We start from the raw sequence: 20,551 nt of genomic DNA on the forward strand, positions 1-20,551 counted from the left end.
TCTAACACTGGTCAGATGTTATCAAACATTCTGATACCTACCCAAAACCATCACACACACACATAGAGTTTTAACATTTTCCACATGTATCGGAGGCTTCGTGCCTTTAACAACCGGAGCTGTTTCTTATTAAGTGAACGTCAAGAATTGAACGCGACATTCTGTCGAACATTCTTCTAGACTACAAATGCTTCATTTTTCCTGTTGTATCCAGCCAGGCTGCCCCTTTTATTCCCAGCAACACAAATCAAGTTTTATCAGCCTGAAAGAATCTTTCTTCTAAATGAAGCCCAGTACTGTAATAACTTGAAAGGCATCTTTAGGCAGCGTAGTAAAAATGTTTGATTTGTAATTGCCTGCTGAACTCTTGCACAGTCCGTTGCCATATGGTACCTCCCTTCTACTGGCAAACAATCTTTCCTTGTTCCTGACTTCTCAACCTCCCTACCCCCTCCTTTTCTGGAGGGTATGGATAGGAAATCCGAAGGAGGAGTTTCTCCTGCTCTCCGAGTGCTCGCGGTGACATCATAGGTGGGCCGAACGGCTGAGCCGAGCGTGTGTTTGTTTAAAAAAAACACTGTCCAAAAGTGATGTATATGGAATCTGGGTCAGCTGGAGCTGGTTAGAGCACTTCTGCTCTATTCTGTGAGAATAAAACACTGCAGTTTCAAAAAACCATTTCTTTCTCTCTTCTGGAATAACGCACACCGGAGCATTACTTTTTTTCCCCTTTTTTAAATGATCAGTTAGTTTGGTTATCGTATGGAGAAACCCAATTCCTCAGAACAGCTTGGATCTAACAGAGAAAGACAAAAGCAGTTTTCAGCTCCAACTGCAGATTAACAATCCACAGCATCGGGTAATACAGGAAGAAAAAACAACTTGGCCTCTGGATTTTCCATCTCCCACAGAAGCAAAACCAGCTGGAAGACTTTTTTCTTGGTAAGTTTTAAAGTTATTCTTACTTGCAAGTTTCATTTTGAGCTATTTGTGAATGCTACATACATCTCCCTCAACACACAATAGTGAAGAAACAAATCCTTCTCAGCCTGAGAAAAATTTGACAACTGACATTAAAACTCATTTTTGTGGCATTTGGTAGACTTTGGAAACTTGGAAAGCATTAGAAAGGACTCTGCATAAGAGCAGAGACTAACTCGTTCCAGTTGTAAGGGTGAACTAGTTTCAGTTGTTTAGCTGTATTGTTATCTACAGTTACAGAAAATTAGCACTCCCAGAGCCTTTGCTAAGCATGTAATTTGGGTACTGTGAACATACTAACGTGAAATTCCGATCCTACCAGAAAGCAAAAGCCAAAACCCCTATCGATTTCAGGGAAGCTGGATTTCACCCAACACCAGAGCATAGACCTAGCATTACTAGAACTAGAAAATGGATACCTCAATAAAACCACTGTGAGAAGTCCCAAGCAAATCAATGCACATCTGTAAGTAGCAATCATTGTGTACCGTTTCAAGTACATTTTTATTTATGGTACTTCTGAGGAGTGGAAGTTGCCCGAGTTGTGGAGCCAACCAAGAAACCAGTCATACAGTGATTCAGAACATAATCAAGTTTGTAGCACAAGCAATTGTGCAGTTGAAAATCCAAAGACATTGCTGCCACAGGCACTAATCCCTTCTTTCAACAATTTCTGGGAAGTGAATTGTACCTCAACTGAACTGCAGTTTGTTTCTAAATAAAGATCCATTTCGTAAACATGAAATGCAGTGTACAAGGCAAAACTATATTAAGTGGAAAATTGAGGGGTTTGTTACAGCTGTTTGGGGAGAGGGAGGGGGAAGGACACTGCTGCAAGTCAATGATTAAAACAAGGAAGTTGTTTACAAACAGAAGACAAAAGTACAGATAAAGTCAAAAAAAGACTTGCTAATACGTAATTTTCTACTTTTTTTCCTTTCTTCATGCTGACTTGAAAATTAAAATACAGTAAATAATCCAGAACAATGGAAATTAAAATGTAAGTTATGTATTTGTATGAACAAACTCAGAGATGTCTGACACAGTAAGAGAGAACGAAGGGGCTGATGCTAAAAGGAGCAGCAAAGTATTACAGAAAGCAAACTTAATTAAGATTTGGTAGCTATGGGGGGAAAAAAGTCTGAAGCAGCCTTGACAAACTAGAAAGATGGATCCTTTCCAGGTTTTTGAGCCCTTTTCCTTACTATCCTTTTGTGCTTATTTACATATGAAGGAGAACAATGCAAACAACACCACCACCACAACCCCCATTTGAGGCACATGGTGTGCTCTGGACACCAGGCTCCGTTCATTCATCATCAGCCAAGGCTCTGATTTACACTGCTTAGAACAATTCCTAAATCTCCCACAAATGAAAACAGCTGAGTCAATAATTTTAAAGCAATAAACTGGCTATGTGCAAGGTTTTAACTCTCTCTCCCCTTTGCTGCCTTCAACTCTGGAGTTCAAATTTTGAAATGTTTATTTTAAAACAAATAATGCAATACTAATATTTTGCTGCTGCCAAAAGCATGATCTGAAGTATGGTGGAAAAATATACTATTTAAAGTTTTAAAGGAATTTGAACCTTTAAACTTTTGGCAGTAACCACATGGCTCTATTGGGTCTTAATTATTGTTTTACTGGGCTTCGTTTTTTGTAATCTGCCCTGTTGGTTTGGTCCTTAACATTTATACACCAATGAATGAAGTAAAATTTCCCATAGCAAACATAGCTGGATGCTTCATATCTTCAGTATCTGTTTTAAAGAGAACTCTGGAGCCCCCAAATCACACATTTCCAAAGACAAAACGCACCATTTGGTTGTACCTGCCTGTTCAAACAGTGCAAACACACGCAGTGGTCGCCAACATATGTAAAGGAACCCTCACATTAAAAAAAACTTGACCAAAATATCTGGAAATGTTATGAAATTGTGCTGTGCTTTCGGAATACCTACTATGACAAGATTTACAAACCTCTTTGGCAGAGAATTTCTAGGAATTCATCATTTTTAAAAGTGACACGTTTTCAATGACTACTTCAAAAGCCCTTGATGACTTTTCGATTGCCTTTCCTAAATGGAATCAGATTCACATTCATCTCCAAGAGGTCGAGTTCTGTGACTCAGTACATCACTTCTGCGATGAACAAAACCCAAGAACATATTATTCCTGGATCCCAGTCAATACAATTCAAAGTAATCCTGTTATTTCAGCAGAGGCAGAGGGACTTGCCGGAAAAGCACTTGTTTATACAGGGAAAAGTAACTTACTTAAATACAGAGATATATTGAAAATCCATGTGAACGTTTCTCCTATAATAAGAATTGTTTTCCCCACATCACTGGTCCTTCTAATGTTATGGGCCCAGTTTTAAGCCAAAAAAATCCACAGAAATCCTCACTTATCCTGTGTAGACATAGGGGAACATAGCTGGGTTTATTGATTTCAGCTGCTTAGGCAAAGCTCAAAAGAAAATGAAGCATGTATAACATCAATAACTGGTCCCAGAGGATCTTTAGTCTCAGTATTATAAATTTACTTTCTCAAAGAAACCTGTTTCTCTTCCTGTTACATATAACAGGGCATCACTGGTATTTATCACTTGATCATATTCTTTTAATAATTATTCTGAATAAAGCTAAGTACTGATACAGCACTTTCCATACAAAGGGAATCCTAAATTCACATTTACCTGCGACACCTTTGTTACATTCACCCATCACACCCTACACTGCCCAGGGAGAACGAGAGCCTTCGTCAGCTCTGGAAGAATAGACTCCAATTTGTGTTGTGGGTTTCCAAATTCTACATCCTGCTGAACCTGAGTCACAGCAGTATAACAAAGAATGAACAGTTTGTTGTACAGAAAGCTGAAGAAGGCCAAATATATACCAACTTCCACACACCCTCATCCCTGCAACTCTGTCTTTAAGATAAAATATTTGGGGGGATAACACAGTCTGTGTTACAGTAGTAAAAAACAGTAGTTACTGGCTTGTTTTGCTCTTTTAAATTAGAATTTTTGTTCCTTTAAGCAATAAGTAATAAGTCCAAGACTAATTTTGAAAACAAGTTGAGGTTTTTTTGCATGGGGATCAGTCTGGAAAAAGAAAGAAACGAGAAGAAAAGAAATGGTATTAAATGTAAAATGGTATTGAAACTCTGTCCATGGCTCTGAGTGTTTCTGACAGGCTGATGAAGAAGTCTGTGTTGCTATGAATAATGGCACATTTTCCCCTGCAGAAGCCATAAAACACCCGTGTGTCAGGACAGACGTAATGCAACTTCTACAGGAATCTGAGCCCCAAAACTGGGTGGCACAGAAACATGACAGAACCAACTGAAGCGACAGCTTATTCCAATTTAAAAACATGACAGTTAATAAGGAGTTAAATAACGTATTTTAAAGCAATAGTATCTGCAATCACAAATTCCTCCACCTAATTTCCAAGGTCTGCAACCAGGTATTCCGGCAGCCCCTCTCAATAGAACAACTCCAGACTTACAGGGGGGGTTGGAGACTGTGGTTCTCTGTGACCCGATCCCTGAGCCTCAACTGTCTCCTAACAGTTCTGCCACCACCTAAACATCTAAACCTGGGAATCTAGGCAGAATGTGTCTGATTCAAAAACCCTAAAACTGTTTCCCAACTCTAATTTTAATTTGTCACTTAGGTCTTACATATTAAGGCTATCATCCTGTGATACTTTGGATAAACAGCTCCTATTTTTTTAAGCTGCTTGCCCAGAACATCAGGAAATTTCTGAAACAGTATTTTCATTTCCTTCTAAGCTGATTAAAACTCCAGGTAAATATCTTGCTCAGAACCTATTCTTGTATAACAAGTTAGGCACTAAGCTGCTTAAACATGACAAGCAACATTTTAAGACACTTAATTTTTTTCAACATCAAAATTTCCAGGGGGGCATACACATTCCCTACCAGGTAGATTCTTGGAAGGAACTCATCCCTGCTTATCTGAATGTCTCAGTTTACTGCAAGACATTTGAATCATTTGAAATTCTAGAGCATAATCTTATGCAGCTGCTGCATTTGGCTATGCTGTACTAGACCCTGTAATTCATTTAATGGTCTGACAGCACATATATAGACACAGAACTTGTAACTTTAACACATAAGGGTAAAAGTTCAAAATGAACACATTTAATATTAAAAGAAATGCAGAAAGCAGACTGCAGCAGAATACATGGTCAGAACGTGGGCTGTGTTGCAAAGTGTTTGGTTTTGAAAGATTCATTTAAGTTTTAATGTATTTCAGGGGAAAAAATGTGCTGCTGTGGGGAAAATCCCCAGCCATTCATTATTTCAGTAACTCTGTAGGGTATTTAAAAGCTACCAAGAACTAAAGTGCTATTCACTTTCTTGGACTATGAAGTAGCTATTATACACTGTGAAAATAGTAAAATACTGGGCTTGTGCTATGGCTTCATCCCCAACCACATGCCATGAAGTCACTCTCCCTCAATCTGCAAACACTGAACATAAAAGTATTGAAAAATAATTTAGGAGAGGCGAAGAGTTTTTAAGCTTCAGACAATTAATTCAGCTCATCCTTGTCAGCTTAGAAACCACACACAGAGCAGTTCCCCACGTGTTTCCCATGATTCATGTGAACATTTAACCTAATGAACTTTCAAATCTGAGCACTGTTCAAGTGATTAATATTTTAACTGTCTGAAATTACCAAAGAAAAACACACAACCCGCTCTAGAGAAAAGTGATACTTTTTCCTATCTTTTTTTTTCTTTAAACAGAACACTTTCAGCAGAGAAATATCAACAATAATTTTAAGTTCTGTTTTTGAAAAAAAAAAATAATTTACTAGTAGACACCAAAATACCTATTACTACAAACTAAGAGAAATAACTGTTTTGAAATAAACTTCCTCAAATTTATGTGCTCCCTCCATTCATGCAGGGTAAAAAAGGATTTTCAGTATGTGTTAAGTGCAAGTGTTTTCTCCCCCTCCCAGAAGCAGAGCTTGCAATACAACCTTCAGCCAAACAAAGAGTTAATTTTTAGGCATCACTGGCACATTTAATCAAGATTCCTAGATCCAACTCCATGTGCAGCATGGTTGGAAGCTTGTAACCACTTTTAGTGAAGCCAAAAAAAGAAAGATTTGACAGGTTTACTGAGGTTGAGCAGACACCATTTGTAGCAATAATATTAAGGCCAGTAACAGAACTGGGAGAAGTGACCTGATCCAAAAGTCACCTTATGGTTTGTAAATGTGAATGTGAAGGAAGCAGCACAGCTCTGCTTCTCCTTCAGGGCCATGTCTCAGGATTGCCAAATGCACTTAACTCCAACTTAGCAGCAACAGCATGATAATTAACTTTCCCTGCTCTTACTGTATTTCTCCCTGTAATTATCCAAAGGCCACTGTACAAGGGCTTGTAGAAGTAGCCTGGCAAGGAAAGCCAGATCAACAGCTGAGATAAGAACAGTGATCTGCTTCACAAAGCAAACAAAACATAAAAAAGAGGGCTTTCCCCCCTTATTTAAGTGCTACCTTTGTTTATCATCTCAAATGTTTAAAGCTAAAAACGTGCCTCAAAAAAATTCCCAGATTTTTATAATTTTAAGTCTTTACACAAAGTTGAGAGAAATTAATTATTTTCCTTTAAAGATGAATGAAACACTTCAGTATGGTATTTATAGTGGTAACACACCTGATATTTCACTATTTCACTTGGATACAAATCTTCTCAAAAATACAAAAATAGTGTGACAACAATTTGAAATGTGCATCTCAAGGCAACTAAACAGGCACACACATCCAGACCAGTGTCCCAAGCTTTTCTTACAAACGTAAAGTTACTTGAATAAGTAATTCTCAATGGGTAAGACAACCACCTTAAGCTAATCTCCTGCCTAACACCAGTGTCCAAAAATAGTGTTAAAGATATATTTTTCAATATATCTATATCCACTACACCTGTGTATATATCAATTCAAAAAATGGGTTTATATATAAATAGGTATTTATATACTAATTAGCAAATTATACATCTATATGTATACGTATATAAAGCTAAGAGAGGACCAGAAACGTTTATATAATCCAAATTCTAACATTTATAGAAACAATTTTTTCTCTTTGCTTCCCTTCCATGAAGGTATTGTGCAAGCACTGGATGTTCTATAACCTTGTGCAGTGAGCACAGATCTGAGCAGTCCCATCCACACTGAAAGTGTAACACAGAATCTGAGCAGAACATTGTTTCTGAAAATTTGTCTGTTGCAACAACTTCTCTACTAAATCCTGCATCTAAATTTCAGTGTTTGCTGCTCAAACCAGAAAGCTGATCTTTGACAGTAATCTAATGGAAGGGATTCCAAAGGCTTGGCTCCACACCACGGCAAACTCACCAGTTCAGGTAGTTTAACAGTCAAGGAGCCTTAGTTCTGCCTCTAATTTATGACTTTATCTTTTATCTGTTCAACAGCCTCCTGACGGTCACCACGCTCGTGTTAAAATGATGATATTCAAGTGGACTTTGGGTGTCCTGCTGTTCCTGCTGTTGTCTATCGGGCGCTGCACGGAACAATCCACGCCGAGCAAGACGCCCCAACGGAGACACCCTCGTTCAGCAGAGGGCGGAGAGGAAGGGAAGAAATGTGGTTACACCTTCTTGGTCCCAGAACAGAAAATCACGGGGCCGATTTGCGTGAATACCAACGGACCGGCCGCCGGGAGCAGGAAGGACGAAGTCACCAGGATGGACATCGAGAACCTGAAGGATGTGCTGTCCAAGCAAAAGCGGGAGATTGACATTTTGCAGTTGGTGGTGGACGTGGACGGAAACATCGTGAACGAAGTCAAATTACTGAGGAAAGAAAGTCGGAACATGAACTCCCGGGTCACCCAACTGTACATGCAACTCTTGCACGAGATAATCCGGAAGCGTGACAACTCACTTGAGCTTTCCCAACTGGAAAACAAAGTCCTGAACGTCACGACAGAAATGCTGAGGATGGCAACGAAATACAAGGAGCTTGAAGTAAAATACGCAGCACTGACTGATCTGGTAAACAACCAGTCTGTGACTATCTCGCTGCTGGAAGAGCAGTGCTTGAGAATCTTCTCTCGACAGGACACCCACGGGTCCCCACCCCTCGTCCAAGTGGTGCCACAGCACATTCCCAACAGCCAGCCCTACACTCCCGTCCTTCTGGGAGGTAATGAGATACAGAGAGACCCAGGATACCCCAGAGATGTAAGGCCACCACCTGATCCAGCCACTTCTCCTACAAAGAGTCCTTTCAGAGTGCCACCACTGGCTCTGATTAATGAGGGTAAGTTCCTGTCGCTGTCTGTCTAACCTGAGATCTCTCCATTTTGGAGTGAAACTGGCCCCACTGCAAACACAGAACCAAGAACTGAAAGTACCTGGTACAGCTTGCCCTTGCTCCTGATTTTCTCTCCCCCTGCCACCTCCCAGGGAAGGTTTGAGTTTGCCAAACAACCTATTTCTGCATAAGACGAATTTGTTGAAACAGCTGATACTCAGAATTTCAGTCTGAACAATTTACACCTTCAAGTCACAAAATATTGGGTGTTTTCTCTCTCCAGCTGGGTTTGAGTTACAGGAATGAAAATTCAGTATTAGCATAAACTTTCTACTATTCACCTGTTTCTTTGATGATGCCTGTCAGCCACATGTTACAGCAGCAGGCAAGGGCGAGTAAGAGAAACTAATTCATCTTAAACAAAAGAAGTGATTTTAAGCAGTTCTTCTTTATTCTTACATATACACATTTGCCAGAGGCTAATCCTGCTGGAAGACTTTTCATCCTTTTATTCTGACCTGCTTTAAAATGAACATCCAAATCCACCATCACAGTTGTGCAGTAAGTCTCTAAGTGTTTGGCTGAAATATTCAAGAGTGATAAGTTTGAAAGGATAATTGAATCAAGGCTGGATCCAGCTTTGAAAATTTAAAATCAGTAACTACATTCCCAGTAATTAGATGGCAGTAGGGGATGGCAAGTTAAACTAATACTATAAATATTATGAACATATATTCAGGAGACTGTATCAGTTCTTCACATATTGCATTCTTCGGGTCAGTAGATAAATTCATTTATCACTAGAAATCAAAATTAGTGACAAGATAATTAACTACCTCTGAGCTGCCCTGAAATCACGTTTCTCACTTTATTAAAATATTGACAGAATTGTGATTTTTTAAAAAATCCAAGGATTCAGAAAAACAAGTTCTCAGACATCCGTTCAAGTGCTTACTCTTGGCTTGTGTCAGCACAGCAAAAGGGTTTGGTCAGGGGTTTTTGGGTTTAGGTTGTTTTGTTTTGTTTTTTTAGTCACAGTTCAAAGTTAACTTGGTTCCTAAGATGAAGCCAAATATTTGTGACTGTTCTGCAGCATTACAACCAACCAGCTGCTGATGTAAAGAACAACAATTTTTATTCAAGGCCTGCGGAAAATTCAGGCACGAGCCCAACTAAAATGCCAGATGTCCTGGGAATTTCAATTGCACATCATGGCACAAAGGAAACAGCTCTTACCAAAGCATCACATTGATGTCTGGTCAGACAGCAGAAGTACAACTCTAAAAAAACACAACTTCCTGCTTCCCAGCAAACCCTCACTTCAAAGTTTTGTTCTAAATGCATCTTCTTCTCCCTCAATACATGCCTGCTGCACATACAAAACGACGAGTATTATCTCCTAAATTATCTACCCTGCTTTTCACTAACCCCTTACCCCTTAAAAGTTCAGAGTTTGAAGCTGTTCTTGCAAGGGAACACAAAGAAATCTTAGGACACTTATTTTAACACTCTTCAACTTCCATTAATACTGTTTTCTTGAGTTGGAAGTTTAAGTGCTTCTTGCAGTGCCTTGAGAAAAGGAGGATTGAGAATTGCTACAGCTGGTCAATCATCAAACCCCCAATTCCAACACAACGCCCAGTTATTATCTCTGACTTTTAAAATTAAGGTAAGCAGATTTAACAGTGCACAGAATGAAAACTATGTCATAGAAAAGCCACCTTTACAGTTAAAAGATAATGACTATTTATAATGTATAAAGATGTCAAAAAAGACCAATGAAAACCAAAGAGCCCAGTTAAAAATAGGTCTGTTAAAGGTTTATGTCAGAATAAAAACCTGGACAAACAAGTAGGTACAACTTCATCAGATACAGGAGGTGAAAGCTCCTTAAAAATACTTGCACACAACATAAATTTACAGAAGGGTCAATGCACATCTTAATATTGTGGGTAGAGAGTAAAACTCAAAATGCATGGGGAACAGAAGGATGAGGGTTCTATTTTTGGGTAGTTTGGGTAATTTGCACAAATACTGCTCTAAAATTTGAGGAAGGATAACTTTACTGTGAATTACGCTTGTCACAATTACCTTAAGTTTAATAATAACAATCAGTGGCCCCAAAATTTATTGCCACCATTGTGGCAAAAAGTAGCTTCAAGTTAACCCAGTACTTGAAAATTACACATCCTCCCCCCCCTCAAAACCCTACTAATACCTCTCAGTTAACAATATAATTTAATATATTAATAGTCCAGTTTTATTTTGAACTTTTCCTCTACTGTTGCCCCCCCAAATCCTCTATATGAAGCTTACCCAAGCACAGTTTCTATATCATCTGTTCAAGATAACATTTGGCCTCTTAAAATTATTATGCCACCAAGTTATTAAGCTTTCAACTTAAAATATTTAATCCCTTTCCTTCTCTACCACATTTCATTTACCACAGAATATCATCTGCACTAAATCATACATCTAAACCACAATTTTAGAAGTGAAATATTTAACAGCTCATCTTCTCAGAGTACTTCTGCCTTATAACTGTCTCAGCGACTTAGTGTACACAGACTGTTACAAAAGAGTAGATGTGCATGAGATACTTATTCCTGACATAGATAATCTATAAAATCTGTAAGGATTTAAGCAGAAAATCATGCTTTTTTTCATTAGTCAGAGCCTCCACTCACACCAGCACTGTGGAGAATCTTCCACTGTTTCACAAATGTCAGCATTTCCACTGAACTAGATCAGTTCTTACAGCACGAACTTGAAATAATTAACAAAGAATTTACTTCTCCAAAAAAGGTTCAAGGCTACACACCAAAAATTATGGGATATGTTGGATTTCCTAATACTAACAGCAAAAGTCTGACACCCCTACCAAAACATTAACTCATGATAAGCACACAGACAAACCTGGGCAGCAAAGCAGACAAGTTGCATCCTGTTTCCGTAATGCCAGCTGCATTTTAGAAGTGATTCAAGAGCATTATATAAATAGACTGGTACAATTCTGTCTGCCTTAAAAAGAATCCAAACATCTGCTTAGGTCTCTCATGGAAAAATGGGTCCTCAATTCCTCTTCTGGTAGAAATCACATTAGATAATATCCAGCAGATCTAATCGAGCTCCTCTTACCGTTCAATTAACATCACAAAAAATTAAGGCTTGGCTGTTTACACTTTTTCTAAAGCAATAATTGTTTTACAATAACACTTTTGGAACAACATTCCTGTTCAGCTATAGAGCACCCAAATTTAAACAGTTCAAGGAAAGGAAGTGAGACGCAGCTTAACCCACAAAATTATCTATCCCGTGGACAAACTCTGCAATTTTCACAATCTACTTGGAAATTTTAATAATTGTGAACGAGAGAAAAAGCATTCATATACCACAGCTACAGGATTTCTTTCCTGAACTCCCATTCCTCCACTGGAAGAATGGGAAAACCACCACAAATCCTGACAGTGCAGCAGAACTTACAATGATGGCTCAATGTCTGCGACATCCGTGGTAGTTCTGTCATGGCCAGAAGCTCCAAGTTCTCTTCATTAGATACATAAGCTTTATATACTCTAATTAATATGAAATGCTTTAAGGATTTTTTGTTAATCATATACTTGTCAAACTGGCAACTACTACCTGAAAATGTAAGAGAAGTGCAATTTTCAACTTGCTTTTGTCACACAACCTTAATCTGCAGTGAAGGTCAATCTCCCTCAATCTCTACTTTTGATTAAAGAATAACCTCAACAACTGTCTTCTATGCTGCTTTGCACATGAGCTGCTTCTGTGACTGATGAGTTCTCTCTGAACTTCCAAGGATGTTTGAGAAAATGAGCCTTCCAGGAGGAGAGGAAAGCTGTAGGCAATTTATTTTCAGACATACTGAGTTTTCAAACATATTTAGGGCACCCATCACTAATCAGTCATTAGAACACACTTTGCTTTTCATTAGTAAATAAACAGTCTCTCTAAACCAAGAGAGACTTGGTTTAGCTAACAAATTCTTTTCTAAAAAGCAGAAAATAAAAATATTACCAAAAAAATGAAAGGCAAAGTTTTCAGAGATATGCAAACTGCACCCTTCTTACACAATGCCCAGATGCTCTTCTCTAAGTAGTATTTGTAAAACCACTACTCACATGGACTAAAATAAAGCTTTCAAGCGGCACTGACAACAGGAACAGCATTTTTGTAGAGCCACAGCCCTAAAAACAAGTTTATGAGCCCTTTTAGCTCCTCAGAAATCCTTCTCCATTGCTTATTTCTTCATCAGTACCCACCTACGTGTATCACGCCTGGATGACACGGGAAACTTAAAGAGATTTCTATCCACAGTTGACAGTCCCATCCAAAACACTGGGTAAATACAGAAAGGCAAAAAATTGGGCAGTGTAAGAACTCTCTTTGACTAAATCCCATGTCTGTAGGCTCTGGTAGTAAATATTTCTTACAGCAGCTCTCAAACTACTTATGTATTCAGAGGTTTGGTTGGGTATCCCGAGTTTGTTTTGTTTTTAACTTCCAACAGTTTCAAACTGATGCGCCAGGATAATGAAGTAAAGTAAATTGATGTCTACCTTTTGTGAAAAAGAAGAAAATAATTAATAAAAATCATAATGGACCTCAATATCAAGAGCCAGAGTAAGAATCTTGAACACAGTAGACAAAAACTTAGGTGTTGGTAAACAAAGTCTATTATTTGTTTAGCAAAATGAAGTTTTGGTTCAAAAATACACAGAGAGGATAGTGACATGTTTATTTACATATACACAATCTCAGACAGTAACTTTTTGCACTGTTTTCCATGGTAGCTTTACACCTGAATTGAATTACTGACTTTCCATTACAAAATATTCCTGAACAATGGGCACTGCACAGCCAAGCTTGAATGCTTACAGTATTTCTTATCCATAAGGTCCATTCAAAGACTGCCAACAAGCCAAGGAAGCTGGACATTCCAACAGTGGGATTTACATGATCAAACCTGAAAACAGCAACGAGCCAATGCAACTGTGGTGTGAGAACAGCCTGGACCCTGGAGGATGGGCAGTTATTCAGAAGAGGACAGATGGATCTGTCAACTTTTTCAGGAACTGGGACAGTTACAAGGTAAATTACAGAATGCAGAAAGTCAGTGGGTGAAGAAGGATAACTGGAAAGAGTGGCCACCCCTCAGAGGCAAACATATTTCACAGGGAAGGTCCTATTTTCCCTCAAGGCATAGTTAACTTTGTGTGAACCAGCTTGTCTGAAATAGCCTCTATTGGTGATGCACAACACAACTGGGAGACACATGTTGTTCTAGACAGTGACTGGGAAGCCATTTATTACAAAGCTCTAACTAAACACATGACTTTTATTAACACACTGAGAACTACAGTAAGTACTTGTAAAGCTTAATTGTCTCCCTTATGAATAGGCAAACTCAGCCAGTGGAATTATTCATTTAAACACATAAGATTTGCAACATCAGGGCCTCAACTTAAAAACAGTCCTAACAATGAACTGAAGGAAATCATCTCCACTTGTAAATTTAGGTTAGAAATCTGAAGATGTCAGGCTGGTGAAGGGAAACACATTCCTGTGTGTTACTGTGATATTATGCACTACCAGGCAGAATGCCCAGGGTGAGAAATGGACGCTGCTTTGGAGTAATTACATGCTGAACAGGAAATCTGAAAATCCATTTGGTTGGGTTTTTAAATAATAATAATGTGCTGACTTCACACATACAGGACACAGTTTTCCCCTATGCTGTTGTGCTCATTTGAAGTGGATTTGCAATTGCCACCTGCATTGTATCTGTAGGGAGAACTGAGCCACGTTCAACTCCATCAGTAGCTTAACAATAGTATCATGTATACAAAGGAATTGACAAAAAATCAGCATACAGATTTTTGCTTCTTGAACTTAATGGTTCAAATATTAATTATTAAATCAATAATGAATACATTAATTCTTCAATACATCAATCAATCAATAATCATTAAATCAATAGTTATTCAAAGTCCTTACTTCTCAGAACAGTATGTGGTTGGTTTGGGAGTTGTTAATGTTATAAAATGTAATCAGGGAGTTATGGAGTGCCTCATAAAGTAACCATAAACATTTTGATTACAATGCAACACCAAACATTAGCAAACTTGGGCAGAGGAGAGAGCAGATAGGAAATATCACTTCACATCTATTGTGCTGGCAGTCTGCGATTTGCAAAGAAAGATGCCTTTATATTTCATTTCTGATAAATCCAGTAAAGAGCCCAGATGAATTGTGTGATTAAATTCACAGTAAAACCCAACACTAGTTGAAATACAAAGGCAACAAAAAGTTATTTGCCTTGAACAACGACACGGCTGATCCATAAATCAGCCTTTTTCAACCTGGAAATATATCCCTAAAATTCCATTATTCATCCATTCTTACAGATTCCCTTAGCTTTGTCAAGAAATATATTGTTTCAGTTTCCCTGTTCTCACTCCCTCTACCTTAAAAAGAAGAGGACAGCCCAGAACACAGAAATTTTGCTGCCTTTACTGATGCTGGCAGCGATTCTGGCAGCATCTCGTGCAGCTTAGCAGTCCAAGTGCAGCAAAACAAGGCACTTAAATGCATGTGTTGAGCAGTCATCCAGAAGCTTAAAGGCTTTCAGTGCCCAAATTCCAATGGTTTATAACACTCCTGCTGCTGAGTGTTTTGACAAACAAGAAAAACTAAGCCAACATCCCCCTTCTGATCTTCTTTCATACAGAAAGGATTTGGAAACATTGATGGAGAGTACTGGCTGGGACTGGAAAACATCTACATGCTCAGCAATCAGGATAATTACAGACTATTGATTGAGCTGGAGGACTGGAGCAACAAGAAGGTCTATGCCGAGTACAGCAGCTTCCGCCTGGAGCCCGAGAGCGAGTTCTACAGGCTGCGCCTGGGAACGTACCAAGGGAACGCCGGCGATTCCATGATCTGGCACAACGGGAAGCAATTCACCACACTGGACAGAGACAGGGACATGTATTCAGGTAAGGAAACCGGTGTGGGTGGGAAAAGTGAGGAACGCGCATTCCATTAGTTATATCAGCTTTTAAAATGCAATATAAGCACCCAAAACCAGCACGGAAATCCTGACAGAGCAACTCTAGTGAAAGATGCTTCAAACCCAGGATGACACAAATCACGTTGGCAGCGCTCCCTTCAAGCCCCTGCACCAGTCAGAAATTCAAATTCTATTACCCTCACTGAGAACACACTTCAGCAACTCTGTTTAGCTCAAGGACATCTCATCACTTCCATGTGACTGCACAGTCAGAATCCCTGCCCAGGTGATCTCCAAGTAGTGCTGCTCCCACAACAATAATCACCAGGAACTAAAGCCTCTGGACACCATGAAAGGAACTGCAAGTGTGCAGAGGCTCAGTTACACACCGATACTTGAGAAAGGGGCAGATCACTGGTTTTGTCCTCCTCAGAGCACACTTTTTTGCTGCTTTCCTCCAGCTTTCCCCTTAGCAGTAAAGGAAAGGTTGGGGACTGCAATACTTCAACTGCTTTTCCTCAGCTGTCAGTAACCATAAAGCTGGACAAATCCTGCAAACTCTTAGACAAGCCTGTAACAGTAAAAACACAAGTTACAAGCAAGTCTTTGTGGAGCCGTGGCCCCGTGTGCTGCTTGAGGCTGTATCAGCTCACATGGCTTCCCTTAAAGTATTTCTAAACAGCACATAACCCGAGTTCCTGGGATGTTAGCTCATGGAGAAGCAGTGCTGGTAGCCTGAGAAGAGTTATCTCCTTCATTTTCAGCTGTCACATTAAACACAGCATCAATAATCCCCCCCTCTACCAACGGCTGCTGCTACAACAGAGTTTATAATTCAAGTAGGAGCAGCAACCGAAGTGACCACAACAGGCTGTGAAGTACTTCCGAGTGCCCTCTGAGAATAAGCCACAAAACAAAAAACATTCAGTCATCTCCGTTTCTGCCCTTCAGAGCCGAAGTTCACCCGTTTCCCTCTGTTCCACAGGAAACTGTGCCCACTTCCACAAAGGCGGCTGGTGGTACAACGCGTGTGCCCACTCCAACCTCAACGGGGTGTGGTACAGGGGAGGCCACTACAGGAGCAAGTACCAGGATGGAATATTTTGGGCTGAGTACCGGGGAGGCTCCTACTCCTTGAAAGCAGTTCAGATGATGATCAGGCCTATAGACTGAGGAGGAAAATCCCGCAGCGCCCGAGGGATCCCATATAAACTTCCCGGTGCTTGAGTTCCAGAAAAAATAAAGTATTACTTTTTTAATCATTATTTTGCACAATCTGCCCCTGCAAAAAGCAGGTCTACGGTTTTCCTGTCTTCTTTTCCCTGTCGTGTTCCCCTCTCCTTTTTCAGACCCCTTCTCTACTGTGACAGACGGTGGGATTTCTTAAACACACATTCACAAAAGCAGATGTTTGTGCTTGCAAAGCATATTTATCCTTTGTTCAAGACCAACATACTTTACATAAACAGTCATTAAAGCTGGTAAAAAAGTCCAGATTTATGACAAGATATAAGCTTTTCCACTTCAGAAAGCTTATGCTCTTTCAGGTTAGCTCAACTCTTACATGTAAATATGTGAAATGACACTGTCTTGCTTTAATGTGAAAATTGATTAGTTATTTAACAATTTATTTAAAAATGTGGATATTGCTTTCAATGAAAAATCTGACTTCACATTACTGTTTGATATTTACTTGGAGAAGCTACACAAAAAGTTGGAGACATTTTAGCTTTGCCAGCAGAGAGAGATTTTTGCAACAAATAATTATTTCAAAATGAAGTGGCAAATTAAACATAAAATGTAGAACTCCTGAAGGAATTCTCTACACCACTAAAGATCTGCAAGTCCTACCTTCTGTAAAACACTTGGGCAAAACACTCCCGATGTAAGAAAACTGATTTTATGAAATTATTGGTAAACTTCAGACAACCAAATTGGTGGGTACTTTTGTTACTTTCAACCTCCATAGTCAAACATCCTAATTAAACAGAAGTATTTCTTGATAGTTTGAACTTAATGGCAAAACTGAAAGTCCTGATATTAAAATCATGGCTTGACACTCAGAGCCCCTTCCCCTGCTTCCATTAGGAGTGATGGGAGTGGATCAAGTATTCACACACACTAATTTAGAGGACCAGGCCTCTCAATATCAGAAGTTTTCCTCCAACACAGATTTCTGCTGCCACAGTAAAACAAAGGTTAGAAACCAGCTCTGAGTGTGTTCTCCCTGTCATCCCAAATTTGGGCTGCTCTTATGACACACACGTTTCCCTTCCTCTACGTGTTTACAACTTTTGACACTGCCTATCTTGAATTTTATCTTCTAGAGATCAGATTTCCACTGGAATTAATAAGTAATTTAGGAAATTAATTAGAAAATACTTCCAAAATTGGATACAACAAAACATTCGCCTTAGGTACCAGAATCTCAAAACTAAAGCTTTCTTCCTGTTATATAAAACTATTTAATAACTGTACCTAGTCACACAGGTTGCCTAATTTTATTTAATATTACATAAAACTAAATATGCTGTTCTGAACTGTAATCAAAGTATTTGTTTAGCATCTCAAATGTGCCTTCAGGATTTTAAGGAACTTTGCCCCTTTTTAACATAAGAAACCTTGACAGCTAAGAGAATAATCTAATATGATTGTTAAGTTAAATTAGTCGGTATCAAATGCTGTGCAAAGCTTCATATGTGATTCAGAGAAGAGGAAACAGCCTTCTGCTTTCAGAACACACTCTGGAGTAGATAAAGCTTCATTGATAATATATGGCTGAAAGGGCTGTAATTAAATCTTTGGTCAAGAGATCAAAGCCAACAAGTTTCACCAATATTTAATTGGGGTTGGTGGCGGTGGGGAATCAGTCCCAGCATATTCCATTCCCAAATTCCAAGAACTTTAACTGACACAAATGTTTACTATTCCCATTCTGAAATTGTTCTTCATGTAAGGAATATTTGTTTGTTACAAATATCACACAGACCTCATTGATTGAGTGTCCTATAAAATGCTTTTTATTTGCAAATGCTTAAAATTCAGACTCTCTACAGTCTATCCTTTTTTTCTATGGTAGCTGGATAGAAGAGCAGTTCAGGTAAACTTAAAAGCTGAAAATGCCCTCCAAAATGTTCCTTTAATGAACACTTCTGACAGCTTTAGTTCATTCAACCAGCAGATTTCCTCTCCTCGGCAGAGAGCTTATTTTACCCTGAAAATCTCTTGCCTGCTACAAAAACAGTGTTTGTTTATTCAGTGCAGTCAGTGAAAGGTGTACTTTGCAGAAACCCCAAAGTAAAATTAGCTTGCACTCAGCCTTTTAATTAAATCTTATATATTAGACATGTAAAAAGTGAGTCTTCCCCAGTTTAAAGCTGCAGAATTACATTAACTAAACATTATTACGAAAATACACCCAGAAACCTCAGACTGTAGAAATGCTGTGCTCTGAAAGGAAAGACTTAATTAAGTTGCCAATTTAAGATTACGAGGAGGGAAAGCATAGCATCTCTTTTTCAGGTTGGTTCATACCCTGTACAATAATTCACTTTCAAATGCTTGTAACTCTATCAGTTTGTAGCTTTTGAGCTGAACTTCCTGAGCAGGGTGAATGACTTCAAGAGTTCAATGTTTTCTCTCACACTTCTTTTAGAGAAGATTTTGAAAAGCTGCTGTAGCATCCCTCAAACTTCTTGCCCTGGACATTCAGAAGCAGTCTGTCTGTGAAGGACAGAGCCTTCACCATTCCTGTACCAACAGTCTAAATTTAACCAGGTGGACCTCGAGAAAGCTTAACTTGTACCAAACCTGAAACATGGTTTTCACATTTATTTCCAAAATCTGTTTGCAAGCACTATCACTGAAGTAGCTGAATATTCAGCTTAATATACTGAATATACTTAATAACCTGTTTTCAGCTTTTCTGTTTCTTGTTATAACTCCTCAAAGACAGCTATAAGAAAATATTTCACAAGGTAGTACTGCTTAGTTAAATAAAAATCTTACTTCTCAAGGTATGGCTCAGCTGTTTCATTGTGCAATCTCGGATTAATCACAACTCTGTGATAAGACTTTTTTATTTCCCTCCAGCCTCAGTTAAATGTGGAAGGACATCCTTATCTCGTCCACAGTGGGTGAGGTATTAACACAGCAATCTGTACCTCTGTGGCTCCACTCCCATTGCAAAAACTAAACCAAAAAAGTATTTAAAGTTTTATCTTACAAATGCTAAGATGGTCATGAAAAAACCCTCTACCACCCGTATTTGATATTTGGTTGCATAAGGGTAAACCAAGTATTCTCTGAAGGGTAAAACATTGACCCTTGAAATTGCAGCTGAAATTCTTTTATATACACACTTTGCCTATGATCATCCAAAAGGGGCCTCCATGACCAGTGCCAATGTTTCTCCAGAGGGGATTTGCAATGCCAAATGTAGCTGTGTGGCAGGTTTGATGCTCTGCACTCTCCTAAAGAGCATTCTGGGGGAGCACAGCAGCTGCTGGATCTCCCCACCAAGAGTAAAGAAATGCCCACTCCTCCTTTTCCCCTGAGAGGAAATGGACCTCCTGAAGAATCCCCCTCCCTGGCACATGCCATGATCACCATGATTTCCATCTGCAGACTTTTGTGGAGGCTTTTTCCACAGATTTTAAACCAGGAGCAGCACTACTCCTGTACATGATTTTATGGCAGAAGTATTCCTTTCAGGAATTGTAACCTAGACTGATAAGCTTAAAACAGTAACTAAACCGAGCAATTTAAGTTTCTTCTGTTCCATATGACCCTCACATTAGCAAAAATGCCTTGGGAAAGAAATCTGAGAAATAACGAATATACTCAGGTCTTACTGGAAATCAAAGCTTTGATCAAATGAGAAAACTTGGACTCAATTTTCAGTCCTCCAAGATGGATACAGATTTATCATGACTGCAGTTTCAAGGCAATTTTGTTCTTTTTGCCACTTATTTCGACCCTACAAAATTAATTTTAGAGAGAGTGCACCAGTGGGTATTTGCTGTTCCTCTGGAGAATTAAAAAAGGCTTGAGGACATTCTTTATGTCACTGGTAAGAACTGGTATCACATGAAGCCAGCCCCAACACATCCTTTAACTCCAGCAGGTCACAGCAAAGAGCATTTCTTCCTTTCTAAATAGAAAAGAACTACATATTTCACTTCAAAGTATCAAGTCAAGCCCAAAGCTT

The 20,551-nt window shown here is 39.0% G+C and overlaps 2 protein-coding genes across 9 annotated transcripts in view; one reads left to right on the forward strand and one right to left on the reverse strand.

Annotated features, from left to right (window-relative positions):
• The window catches only part of RALGPS2 (Ral GEF with PH domain and SH3 binding motif 2), a 106,476-nt gene that overhangs the window by 36,434 nt on the left and 49,491 nt on the right, over positions 1–20,551 (reverse strand). The window lies entirely within an intron of this gene.
• On the forward strand, positions 640–19,293 carry ANGPTL1 (angiopoietin like 1). Its single transcript, XM_017815851.1, has 5 exons — positions 640–942; positions 7,460–8,309; positions 13,225–13,418; positions 15,058–15,328; positions 16,328–19,293. The coding sequence occupies exons 2-5, from the start codon at positions 7,490–7,492 to the stop codon at positions 16,513–16,515; spliced, it is 1,473 nt and encodes a 490-aa protein (XP_017671340.1). The 5' UTR covers positions 640–942; positions 7,460–7,489; the 3' UTR covers positions 16,516–19,293.

Source organism: Lepidothrix coronata, unplaced genomic scaffold, assembly GCF_001604755.1.
Source record: "Lepidothrix coronata isolate B3197 unplaced genomic scaffold, Lepidothrix_coronata-1.0 Scaffold52, whole genome shotgun sequence".
Taxonomy (NCBI): Eukaryota; Metazoa; Chordata; class Aves; order Passeriformes; family Pipridae; genus Lepidothrix; species Lepidothrix coronata.

What these genes read in the sequence shown, in the direction of transcription:
- ANGPTL1 (XM_017815851.1), top strand. Translation starts at nt 7,490, where the DNA reads ATGATGATATTCAAGTGGACTTTGGGTGTCCTGCTGTTCCTGCTGTTG. An exon ending in ACTGGCTCTGATTAATGAGG is followed by an intron (nt 8,310 to 13,224) that starts GTAAGTTCCTGT and finishes CTTATCCATAAG; the next exon opens with GTCCATTCAAAGACTGCCAA. An exon ending in AGACAGGGACATGTATTCAG is followed by an intron (nt 15,329 to 16,327) that starts GTAAGGAAACCG and finishes TCTGTTCCACAG; the next exon opens with GAAACTGTGCCCACTTCCAC.